The following is a 12680-nucleotide window of genomic DNA, read 5'->3' on the forward strand; positions in this document are numbered from 1 at the left end:
CTCATCTAACTCTATCAGCATAATGCTCCATTCCCTTCTCCCTCATATGCTTACCTAGCTTCCCCATAAATGCATCTATACTATTTGCCTCAACTACTCCCTGAGGTAGCAAGTTCTACATTCTCATAACTCTCTGGGTAAATAATTTCTTCTGGATTCCCTGTTTGATATCTCTTTTCTGGCTTGAATTTCATCTGCCATGTGTCTGCTCATTCCACCAAGCTGTCAATGTTTGCTTTAAGTCTATCACTATTTTCCTCATTATTTATTACACTTTCAAGTTTCATGTCATCTGCAAATTTTGAAGTTGTGCCCTGTACCTATCCCTGCCCAAGTCCAAGTCATTATTGTAGATCAAAAACAGCAGTGCCCTAGTACTGACCCTTGGGGAACTCAGTATATCTCCCTCCAATCCAAAAAACAAACATTCACAACTCTCGTTTTTCTATCTCAGCCAATTTTCCATGTTTCTACTTCCCCTTTTAACCCATGGGCTTCAATTTTGCTAACTGGGCTAATATATAGTGCGTTATCAAATTTCTTATGAAATTCCATGTACACACCAACTGCACTGCCTTCATCCACCCTTTCTGTTACCTCAAAAAAACTCAAATCAAGTTAGTCAAACACGATTTGTCCTTAACAAATCAATGTTGGCTCTCCTATACTAGTCCTTGCTTGCCCAAGTGAATGTTAAACTTTTTTTTCCAGATTATTATTTCCAAAAGCTTCCCCAACACTGACATTAAATTAACTGGCCTGTAATTGCTTGTGTTTATCTTTGTCTGATTTTTTTTGAACAGAGGTGTAACACTTACAATCCTTCAGTCCTTTGCCACAACCCCTATACCTAAGGAGGATTAGAAAATTATGGCCAGCACCTCCACAATTTCTACCCTTACTTCCCTCAGTAACCTAGCATGCATCCCATCTGAACCAGATGACTTATCTATTTTAAGTACGGTCAGGTTTCTAGGTCCTCCTCTTTATTTTTATCTCATCCAGTATCCTGGCAACCTCCTCGTTTTCCATTTCTTTGGCAAAGTCCTCTTCCTTGGTAAACACTGATCCAAGGTGCTCATTTAGTACTTCAGTCATACTTTCTGCCTCCACCAACAGATCTCCATTTTGGTCCCTAATCATCCCACCTGACAATTTTTTTTACTGTTGAAAGATTTTCTGGATTCTGACCCAACAATGATGAAGGAATAGAGGTATTTGTTTAATTCAGAATCGTATGTGACTTAGATAGGAATTTAAAAGATGATAGTGTTCCCATTACATTGCTGCTCTTGCCTCTCTCAGTGATGAAGAGAAGTGATGTTTAAGTAATCATGGTGAGTTGCTGGAGTGCATTCTGTGTATTGTACATTCTGCAGCCACATTGTGCCAGTGATAGAGAGGTTAGGGACACCAATCAAGCAAACTGCCCTGTCTTGGATGGTGTTAAGCTTCTTGAGTGTTGTTGTGGCTGCATCAATCCATACAACTGATGAGGTATTCCATCATAGTCCTGATTGAACCGGGATAGATTTTTAAGGGTCAGGAGGTTAACCTCTCACCAAAGAGCACCAAGCCTCTGTCCTGCCCTTGTAACCATGTTGTTGATATGGTTGCTCAGGTTCAGCTGCTGGTAAATGTTGTCACCCACCCCTCTGCCTCACTATGTGCTGATGGTGACGGACTAAGTAATGGTGGTACCATGTAATATCAAGGGGAGATAGGTGGGCTTTCTCTTGTTCAAGATGATTGCTATCTAATCATTATCACAAATGTCACTTGCCCCTTATCAGTCCAAGTTTGAATGTTATCCAGGCCCTGTTATCGGCTGGAATGGGCTACTTCATTATTGGGTAGTAGTGATTGGAACTGTAAACTGTGGAATCATCACTAAGGAGCCTTATCTTGACATTATGATAGAGAGAGGTAATTGAAGAAGCAACTGAAGATGGTTGGGACAAAAGCATTTCTCTGAGGAACTCCTGCAGTAATGTCCTGGATCCATGACGATTGGCCTCAGACAACCACAAATATCTTCCTTTGCATCAGGGCATGATGCCAATCTGAAGGTTTTTCCCTTTGACCTTCAATGGCCTTAGTTTTCCAAGGACTCCTTGATGAGTCAAATGCTATTTTGAGGTCATAGGCAGATACCCTCATCTCTCCTGCAACATTCAGTTTAATGGCACTACCGATGACTCTTTCCATCACTGTATTAATGAATTAAAGGGGGCTGATAGGGAGGTAATGAATCTCGTTAGATTTATCCTAGTTTTTGTACATTGCTTTGGTATGTACAATCTCCCATTTTTTTTATTCATTCATGGGATGTGGGCGTCACTGGCTATGCCAGCATTTATTGCCCATCCCTAATTGCCCTTGAGAAGGTGGTGGTGAACTGCCTTCTTGAACCGCTGCAGTCCATGTGAGGTAGGTACACCCACAGTGCTGTTAGGAAGGGAGTTCCAGGATTTTGACCCAGCGACAGTGAAGAAACGGCGATATAGTTCCAAGTCAGGATGGTGTGTGACTTGGAGGGGAACTTGCAGGTGGTGATGTTCCCATGCATCCGCTGCTCTTGTCCTTCGAGGTGGTAGAGGTAGCGGGTTTGGAAGGTGCTGTTTAAGGAGCCTTGGTGTGTTGCTGCAGTGCATCTTGTAGATGGTACACACTGCTGCCACTGTGCGTGGGTGGTGGACGGAGTGAATGTTTGTGGATGGTGTGCCAATCAAGCGGGCTGCTTTGTTCTGGATGGTGTCGAGCTGCTTGAGTGTTGTTGGAGTTGCACCCATCCAGGCAAGTGGAGAGTATTCCATTACACTCCTGGCTTGTGCCTTGTAGGTGGTGGACAGGCTTTGGGGAGTTAGGAGGTGAGTTACTCCCTGCAGGATTGCTAGCCTCTGACCTGGTCTTGCAGGCACAGTATTTATATGGCTACTCCAGTTCAGTTTCTGGTCAATGGTAGCCCCTAGGATGTTGATAGTGGGGGATTCAGCGATGGTAATGCCATTGAATGTCAAGGGGAGATGGTTAGATTCTCTCTTGTTGGAGATGGTCATTGCCTGGCACTTATGTGGCGCAAATGTTACTTGCCACTTATCAGCCCAAGCCTGGATATTGTCCAAGTCTTGCTGCATTTCTACACGGATTACTTCAGTATTTGAGGAGTCGCAAATGGTGCTGAACATTGTGCAATCATCAGCGAATATCCCCACTTCTGACCTTATGATTGAAGGAAGGTCATTGATGAAGCAGCTGAAGGTGGTTGGGCCTAGGACACTACCCTGAGAAACTCCTGTAGTGATGTCCTGGAGCTCAGATGATTGACCTCCAACAACCACAGCCATCTTCCTTTGCGCTAGGTATGACTCTAACCTGCAGAGAGTTTTCCCCGTGATTCCCATTGACTCCAGTTTTGCTAGGGCTCTTTGATGCCACACTCAGTCAAATGCTGCCTTGATGTCAAGGGCAGTCACTCTCACCTCACCTCACCTCTTGAGGGCAACTGTTTTGTTCATGTTTGAACTAAGGCTGTAATGAGGTCAGCTGAGTGGCCCTGGCGGAACCCAAACTGAGCATCACTGAGCAGGTTATTGCTAAGCAAATGCTACTTGATGGCACTGTTGATGACACCTTCCATCCCTTTACTGATGATTGAGAGTAGACTGATGGGGCAATAATTGGCCGGGTTGGATTTGTCCTGCTTTTTGTGTACAGTACATACCTGGGCAATTTTCCACATTGCCGTGTAGATGTCAGTGTTGTAGCTATACTGGAACAGCTTGGCTAGGGGTGCGGCAAGTTCTGGAGCACAGGTCTTCAGTACTGTTGCCGGATTATCAGGACCCATAGCCTTTGCAGTATCCCGTGCCTTCAGTCGTTTCTTGATATCACGCAGAGTGAATCGAATTGGCAATATTATCAGGTAGATGCTGGTGTCAGAGTGGTACTGGAACAGTTTGGATAGGGATGTGGCTAGGTCTGCTGCACCAGTCTTCAGCACCAAAGCTAGGATGTTGTGAGGGCGCATAGTCTTTGTAGTGTCCAGCCACATTGTAAGGGCAAATGGAATTAACTAAATTTCCTTGTCAAAGGCATTTATGACAGTGGGTACTTTGGCAGGAGGCCAAGTAAGATAATCCTCCTGGCACTTTTGACTCGAGATATTTGTAAACACTTCAGCCTTGTCTCTTGCACTCATTGACTGGGCTCCACAATGGGGATGTTCATGGAGCTTACCATTAATTGCCTGGTTGCCTATCACCATTCTCAACTGAAAGTGAAAGGGCTATAGAGATTCCTCTGATCCATGTGGTATGGAATCTATATATTGCCTGCTAATTTTGGTATTTAGCATGCAGATAGCCCTGCGTATTGGATTCACTAAGTGCATACCTTGTTCTGAGTATGTCATCACAGATTGTGATGATAAACAATTCAACTGCTGATCATGGCCCACCCACAGCACCTCACACATCCTCGATTTTGATCTGTCCTTAGTCTGTCATGACTTAGCATTAGTGCTACATTACAGGATGAAGGATGTCCACACAATGGAAATGAGAGTTTGTCTTCACAAGGACTTTGGTCCACCAATGCTATCATGGATAGAACTGTCTGCAACAGATAGACTGACAAGAACATGGTCAAGTAGGCTACCTCATGTTAGTTCTCTCACCAGCTAACACAGCTGCAGTCTAGCAGCTATGTCCTACCAGATTCAGCCAGCTTGGTCAGTGGTGGTACGACACAGAAATACTTGGTGACGGACAATGAAGTTTTCCACCCAGAGTTTATTTTGTATTTGCTTCCCTTAGAGCTTCCTCAAAGTAATTGTCAATACTGTCGAATACTGACTGAACGACTGGGGGAGCGGAAGATAGTGATTAGCAGGAGGTTTTCTGGATCTTATTTGACATGAAACCACAAGAATTCATGGAGTCTGTAGTTAGTGATGAGGACTGCCAGGGCCACTCCTACTCAACTACTGCCATTAAGTCTGTCCGATTTTCTTATTACTGAACTTTGTAGTGATTGTTTACGACTGGCTGGCTTGTTAGGCATCAGGTGTCAATTGCATAGCATGGAACAGAAAACACATGTAGACTAGATGGAAGCAGCAGGCACTTTCCCTAAAGGACATCAGTCAGACTAGTTGAGCTTCTATAACAATCCTTCTTTCACGGTTATTTTTCTGGTATTAGTCCACCAATTTCACTTGGAGTAGTCTCTGGCTAAGGTAGAGAAGGCTAAAACAGTAGTGCTAGGTGTAGTACCCATTTATCACCAATGGGCAGAAGAATTAGCCCCAAGGTCGGGTAGCCTACATGAAAGGAAAATTCAAGTGTTTTTTGCTGGATGAATGAGCTAAGAGTTTTCAAATGAACTCCCTCATCTTTATATTTCATGATTCAAATTTCTTCTATTCTCAATTCTGAGAAGACATATTGCCTTTCTTGTTTCTGCTCTGAAATTGCACTAGATCTATTTGTATGTGTGTCACCGTAGTGAGGGTGGGGAGGATTTTTCCTAAATAGATTAGTCCTCAGGAAATTTATATTTATGATTTATATTGAAATATTTCTTCTTAAATTTAAATTGGACTTACGGATCAAGGACTTTTCCAATTTGATTGTATGTTTTTTCTCTGAAGTCATCAACCTTTTTTGATACAATCTTTGCAGCTTTTTGCCTATATTGAAAAGAAGCAATACTAAATGTGAATATTTTAATAAGAAATACCTCATTTAAACAAAATGTAGGAAGGAAGTATTACAGGTTACGTATAGGAAGAACATACAAAATTGAGGGCAGGGAAAGACCAGCTGATCCATCAAGCCTGCCCCACACTCTGAAAAGTAACAGAGGAAAATATGATTCCCAAATTCCCATTTTGTGACTAAGCCACCCAATACCGCAGCACACTTTACTGCAGATGCTGAAAATCTGAAAGAAAAACAAGAAATGCTGGATATACTCAGCAGGTCTGGCAACATCTGTGGAGAGAGAAGCAGAGTTAACGTTTCAGATCAGTGACCCTTCATCAGAACGCTGATTCTGATGAAGGGTCACACTGACATGAAATGTTAACTCTGCTTCTCTCTCCACAGATGCTGCCAGACCTGCTGAGTATTACCGCAGTACACTTTAATAGGTATAGTCCACTGACCTATCCAATACAATATTTTTAAACTGGTGTAATTCTCACGATAGTAGGTTTATTTTTGTGGTGGCTGATTGGTCTGGTGTTTCATTGAAAGGGTGGTCAATAATGAGCTGGCAGATCTGACAGAGGCCATTTAGCATATGAACTTTCTGATTAGTCTGAAGTGTTTCATTTACTGCACTGAGGACCAATGAGGTGGGAAATCTAATAGAGGTCAATGGAGATCAGTGGGACACATACCAAAAAAAGTTCTAAACACCATTACAGTCCTTTGTTAAACTTAGAGATGGTGTTATAGGCCGGAATTTTACAAAGCTCCCGACGTCAGGCTCTGTGGTGGGGGAGAGCTGGCAGATCATTCCGGCAGCGGCCCGGCATGACCGATCTTCCGAGCAGCGGCGAGGGACCGTGGTGGCCCCGCCCCCCCGTCACTGGGCGACAGGACCCAGATTAAAATATTCAAATTAGCAAAATGCATACATTTAAATAAAATTGATTCCAATCTTAACTTCGAGCTGCGATCTTCTGAGCGGCAGCTGGCATTCACGCACCTTCACTTTCCCGTCTGGGGAAAGCAGGTGCCGCAGTGGTGAGGCGGGGTGGAACAGGGTCAAATTTACATCACTAGTGTAGGGCATGGTGGGAAGGGGTGACCTGTACACTTTGTTCAGTTTGGGGGGGCGGTGGGCAATGCCCGCACATGCAGGCCGCCAGTTTTTTCGCCCACCGCCGCACCCGGCGGCAGATGCATAAAATCCAGCCTGTGGACTCCAGTGTCTGTTTTTGAAGTTACTGCTGAATGAGATGCCCACAGCTGGAAAAGTCTGGCAGTAAATTTATAAAGCAGTACCTGTATGATGCTAACAGCTATGTTTCCCAAACGGGGCTGCCTTTCATTGAAAAGAAGAGAAACGAGGCATTGCCACAGCACTAATCATTCTAACCAATACTTACTGTTGCAGGTCAATTAACCAGCGTAATGTTTTTGCTGTCATTCTTCCATCACTAAAATAAGGAGTCTCCACTCCAAATGTACTATTTTTGCTGTGTCTTGACCAGTCATATTTTCTGTCCACCTGTTCCCCTATGGAAATAGTTTAAAAATCTGCTTAAATCTTAGCACCTATGCTATTATTTTTCTTACCCCTATCACCTGTCCCATTACAAATAATTGCATCGTCACTAAACAATTGCTGACATTCTGAACCAACCTCTCAACCTATGTCGAACAAGTTGATTTACACTGATTTTTCTGATTCAGGGAATACCTTTATCTAATAAAATAATTACCTCTCTTTTGCTCCTCTCCCACCCCACAATAATAATTAAATTAGTTATTTACCCTTCCCCCAAAAAATCAAACACTTATCTTTACCTTTTGACCTTCCCCCCCACAACTGCACAATCTTTAAACTATAACCCTTCTCACCACCCCCACACCCATGACATTAATTTGACCCCGTCACCCTCCCCCCTCACTGCCCCCTGCACTGATAAACTTACCTCCTCCCCCCTTCCCACCAGTGTTGTGCCTAATTTCCCGGACGGAGATCCAAAGGCACGGCATTGCCGGCCACCGGGGTGAAGATTGCAGCGGGACTTCAGGAGGCAATGGGAGAGTAACTAATGCAGGTATTTTAATTTATTTAAATATTTAAATTGTGGTCCCGACACCACGAGGCATCGCCGCCACCGGCAATATCGGGCTGGGCCCTGCTGGTGGCGAGGTCCGTGGTGGGCCTCATCTTCAGGCGGCTCCCCCAAGCCATGGAACCCTATGTGAGGGCTCTATAGAATCCAGCCCATTATGTTTTCAACAGAATTTTGTTCCTGTTGATTCATACTTTGTATAACAATCCTTAAAAATGTACCGCACCAGCAATTTTGACTCAAAACTAATCTACAGTATTGCTGCTAAAAACATGGATTAAAAAGCACCTAATTTTTTAATATTCCACCTTCTACCTACACCCCTGCAACCCATCAAGAAAGAATAGTGACGTATTGCACCACCCACTGACAGGATGTGTCCCTTCTACCAGTTCCCAACAGCAAGTTCTCGGGACCCCCAGAACTGTTGGGAATTATCAAATGAAGGTTTGTTACTTACGCAGAGGACTGACTGAACAGTCATCAGGTTTCTCTCATTATACCCTCATAATCATTTACTAAAAGCTACTGACAGGTGCTTGGAAGTAGATAAGAAATGATGGATAGTGAAGACAGGAAGAAAAATACCCCAGAAAGGGGAGACAGTAAATAAATAAATAATAAAACATGTTGCTGCAAATGTTTACCGGTGTTATTAATATCTATTTTTGGAGGTTACTTGTTCACTTTATAAGGCTGTCTGCTTTTTTGTATTTATGGATTATTTACTATAACGTAGACCTCAATTTAATATGTGGTGCTTGCTGCTGAAGACAAGAGAATGAGGGAACTCTACAAGGAAGATTTTCATGGCACAGAGTGTGAAGCAGGGAGTTTGCTGAGTGATGGGATTTTAAAGGTTAATCGCTCTCTAAAGTCTAGTTTTTTGTTTATATTTAGCAATTAACTTAAACTAGCTCTCACAGTAGCTGTAGCAAATTGGGTAGCTAGCTTAAGCTGGTTTCTGAGCTCTAGCAAAGCTGATTCATCATTGTTTTTCAGAGGGTATAAATTCAGGGGTCTCTGTTGCTTGCCTGCACAGTGCTGCTTGAGTGTACACAGTGTGAGTGAGGGAGTTCAGTGAGGAGGAGAACTATAAATTAATAAAGAAAAATAAATTTAACTTAATTAACACAATAAAGATGGCATGACAGGTGATTTGTCACAGCTGCAGTATGTGGGAGCTCCTGCATGCCACGGCAATCCATAGCAACCATGTCTGCAGTAATTGTCTGCGGCTTGAGGAGCTTTGGCTCAGAGTAGATGAGCTGGAGGCCGAACTTCAGATATTGCGATGCATCAGGAAGGGGGAAAGTTACCTGGACACAGCAAGCTGTCACACCCCTTAGGTTAGGGTCGTCAGTAGTCAAGGACAGGAGGGTGTGACTGCGAGTCAGACAGGTAAGGGGATCGCGAAGGTGAGAGTGGAGCAGCCTCAGCCCTTGCAATTGAGCAACAAGTTCAACGTTCTTGCAGCTTGTATGGACAAGAGCGAGGGCTGTAGTGTCGATGAGCAGACTGACTATGGCACTGTGGTACAGGAAGCCATTCAAATGGGGGGAGTTAAAAGGAATGTCGTGGTAGTAGGGACAGTATAGTGAGAGGGACAGACACTGATTTCTGCAGCTGAGAGCAAGAGCCCAGGAAGCTGTGTTCGGTGCCAGGGTTCGGGACATTTGCTCAGGGCTGGAGAGAAACTTGCAGTGGGAGGGGGAGGATCCACTGGTTGTGGTCCATCTAGGTACCAATGACATAGATAGGACTAGGAAAGAGATTCTGCACAGGGAGAACGAGGAGCTAGGCACTAAATTAAAAGGCAAAACCTCAAAGGTAATCTCCATGATTATTACCTGAGCCACATGCAAATTGGCATAGGGAAAATAAGATTAGAGAGATGAATGCGTGGATCAAAGACTGGTGTGGGAGAAGTTGGTTTAGGTTCGTGGGGCACTAGCACCAGTACTGGGGAAAGTGGAGGCTATGCCTTTGGGATGGAATTCACCTGAACTGTGCTGGGACCAGTGTTCTGGCGAGTCATATAACTGGGGAAGTAGCGAGGGCTTTAAACTAAATAGAGGGGGGAAAGGGATCATATAGGGGAAGATTGAGTAAATTAAAGGGAAATGGCAAGATAATAGATCAAGGTAGCAATAAAGGTATGGCAGGAAGGGACAGTGATTGTAAACTTAAGAGAGTGTGCCAGCAGATGGGGCCAGAGTTTACAAAAACAGTTTAAAAAAAACTGAATTTAGGGCTCTATATCTGAATGCCCACAAGTATTTGCAATAAAGCAGATGAATTGTTAGCTCAAATAGAAATTCAAATGTATGACCTAATAGCCATTACAGAGCCATGGCTACAAGGAAACCAAAGCTGGGATCTGACCAAGGGTATGTGACAGTCAGGAAGGACAGGAAACTGGGAAAAAGTGGTGGAGTAGCTCTGTTAATTAAAGAGAGCATTAGTGCTGTAGTAAGAGATGATCTTAGTTCTAAAGATCAGAAGTAGAATCAGTTTGGGTGGAACTAAGAAACAGCAAGGGGCAGAAAACATTGGTTGGAGTTGTTTATAGGCCACAAACAGCAGTGGTCATGTAAATCAGTGTAAATCAGGAAATTAGAGGTGCATGTAACAAGGGTAATACAGTACTCATGGGGGGTTTCAATCTACATATAGACTGGGTAAACCTTTGTAGTACTAATTTTGTGAAGGAAGAATTCTTGGAATGCTTGCGAGATGGTTTTCGAGAGCAGTATATCAAGGAATCAACTGGGGAACAGGCTATTTTAGATCTAGTATTGTGCAATGAAAAAGGGCTAATTAATAATCTTGTTGTAAAGGAGCCTTTAGGAAAGAGTGACCATAATATGATAGAATTTTACTTTAAGTGCAAAAGTGGTGTAGTTCAATCAGAATCTAGTGTTTTAAATCTAAGCAAAGGAAACTATGATGGTATGAGGGGCAAATTGGCTATGGTGGATTGTGAAACTACATTAAAATGTATGATGGTAGACAGGCAATGGCTAACATTTAAAGAACTAATGCATAGTTTACAACAAAAATACATTCCTTTAATGCACAAAAAATCCAGCACGTGTTCCGACCATGGCTAACGAAAGAAATCAAGGATTGTATTAGATCAAAGGAAGAGGCATATAAAGTTGCCAAAAAATGGTAAGCCTGAGGATTGGGAGCATTTCAGAATTCTGCAAAGGAGGACCAAGTAAAGATTAAGAAAGGGAAAATAGAATGAGAGTAAACTAGCGAGAAACATAAAAACAGACTGCAAAAGCTTCTATAGGTATGTAAAAAGGAAAAGATTAGCAAAGACAAATATGGGTCCATTACAAGCGGAGTCAGGAGAATTTATGCTGGGGAATAAGCTAAATGGCAGAGAAACTAAACAAATACTTTGTGTCTGTATTCACAGAGGAAGATACTAAAACCTCCTAGAAATAATAGCGGTCCAAGGGACTAGTGTAAATGAGGAACTGCAAGATTGTAATATTATTGGAAAAAAAAGTACTTGAGAAATTAATGGGACTTAAAGTAGATAATCACCAGTAGACCAGATGATCTACATCCCACAGTGTTGAAAGAGGTGGCTGTAGAGATAGTAGATGCATTGGTGATCATCTTTCAAAATTCTATAGACTCTGGAATGATTCCTGCAGATTGGAAGGTGGCAAATGTAACCACACTATTTAAGAAAGGAGAGAGAGAAAACAGGGAGCTACAGACCTTTAGCCTAATATCAGTCATAGGGAAAATGCTAGAATCTAAAATAAAGGATGTGATAACAGGACACTTACAAAATAATGGTAGGATTGGACAGAGTCAACATAGATTTATGAAAGGGAAATCATGTTTAACAAACCTGCTGGAGTTTTTTGAGGGTGTAACTAGCAGAATAGATAAGGGGGAACCAGTGGATGTGGTATACTTAGATTTTCAGAAAGCTTTTGATAAGGTCCCACACAAGAGGTTGGCAAATAAAATTAGAGCACATGGGATTGGGGGGAAATATACTGACATGGAATGAGAACTGGTTCATGGACAGAAAACAGAGAGTAGGAATAAATGGGTCATTTTCAGATTGGCAGGCTGTGACTAGTGGGGTGACACAAGGATCAGTGCTTGGGGCCCCAGCTATTCACAATCTATATCAATGATTTGGATGTGGGGATTAAATGTAATATTTCCAAGTTTGCAGATGACACAAAACTAGGTGGAACTGTGAGTTGTGTGCAGGATGCAGACGCTTCAAGGGGATTTGGAGAGGCACAGTGGCGCAGTGGTTAGCACCGCAGCCTCACAGCTCCAGGGACCTGGGTTCGATTCTGGGTACTGCCTGTGTGGAGTTTGCAAGTTCTCCCTGTGACCGCGTGGGTTTTTGCCGGGTGCTCCGGTTTCCTCCCACAGCCAAAGACTTGCAGGTTATAGGTAAATTGGCTGTTGTAAATTGCCCCTAGTGTAGGTAGGTGTTAGGGAATATGGGATTACTGTAGGGTTAGTATAAATGGGTGGTTGTTGGTCGGCACAGACTCGGTGGGCCAAAGGGCCTGTTTCAGTGCTGTATCTCTAAAAAAAAACGAGTGGGCAAAAATTTGGTAGAGGAATACAAGGTGGAGAAATATGTGGTTATCCACTTTGGCAGGAAAAACAGAAATACAGAGTATTTCTTAAATGGTGAGAGACTGGGAAGTGTTGAATTTCAAAGGGACTTGGGTATCCTTGTTCATGAGTTACTGAAATTTAACATGCAGGTACAGCAAGCAATTAAGAAGGCAAATTGTATGTTGGTCTTCATTACAAGAGGTTTTGAGTATAGGAGTAAAGATGTCTTACTGCAATTATAAAGAGT

General features: G+C 42.9%; 1 protein-coding gene across 1 annotated transcript in view; it reads right to left on the reverse strand.

Moving 5' to 3' along the window:
- The window catches only part of efhb (EF-hand domain family, member B), a 115319-nt gene that overhangs the window by 46000 nt on the left and 56639 nt on the right, over positions 1-12680 (reverse strand). Inside the window, exons 6-7 of the mRNA XM_068051454.1 lie at positions 7121-7250; positions 5609-5692 (exon numbers count right to left, since the gene is read on the reverse strand). Coding sequence (XP_067907555.1) covers positions 5609-5692; positions 7121-7250 — 214 coding nt within the window. The remainder of the gene's footprint in view (positions 1-5608; positions 5693-7120; positions 7251-12680) is intronic.

The sequence above is a fragment of the Heterodontus francisci genome, chromosome 2 (genome assembly GCF_036365525.1).
Source record: "Heterodontus francisci isolate sHetFra1 chromosome 2, sHetFra1.hap1, whole genome shotgun sequence".
Lineage (NCBI taxonomy): Eukaryota > Metazoa > Chordata > Chondrichthyes > Heterodontiformes > Heterodontidae > Heterodontus > Heterodontus francisci.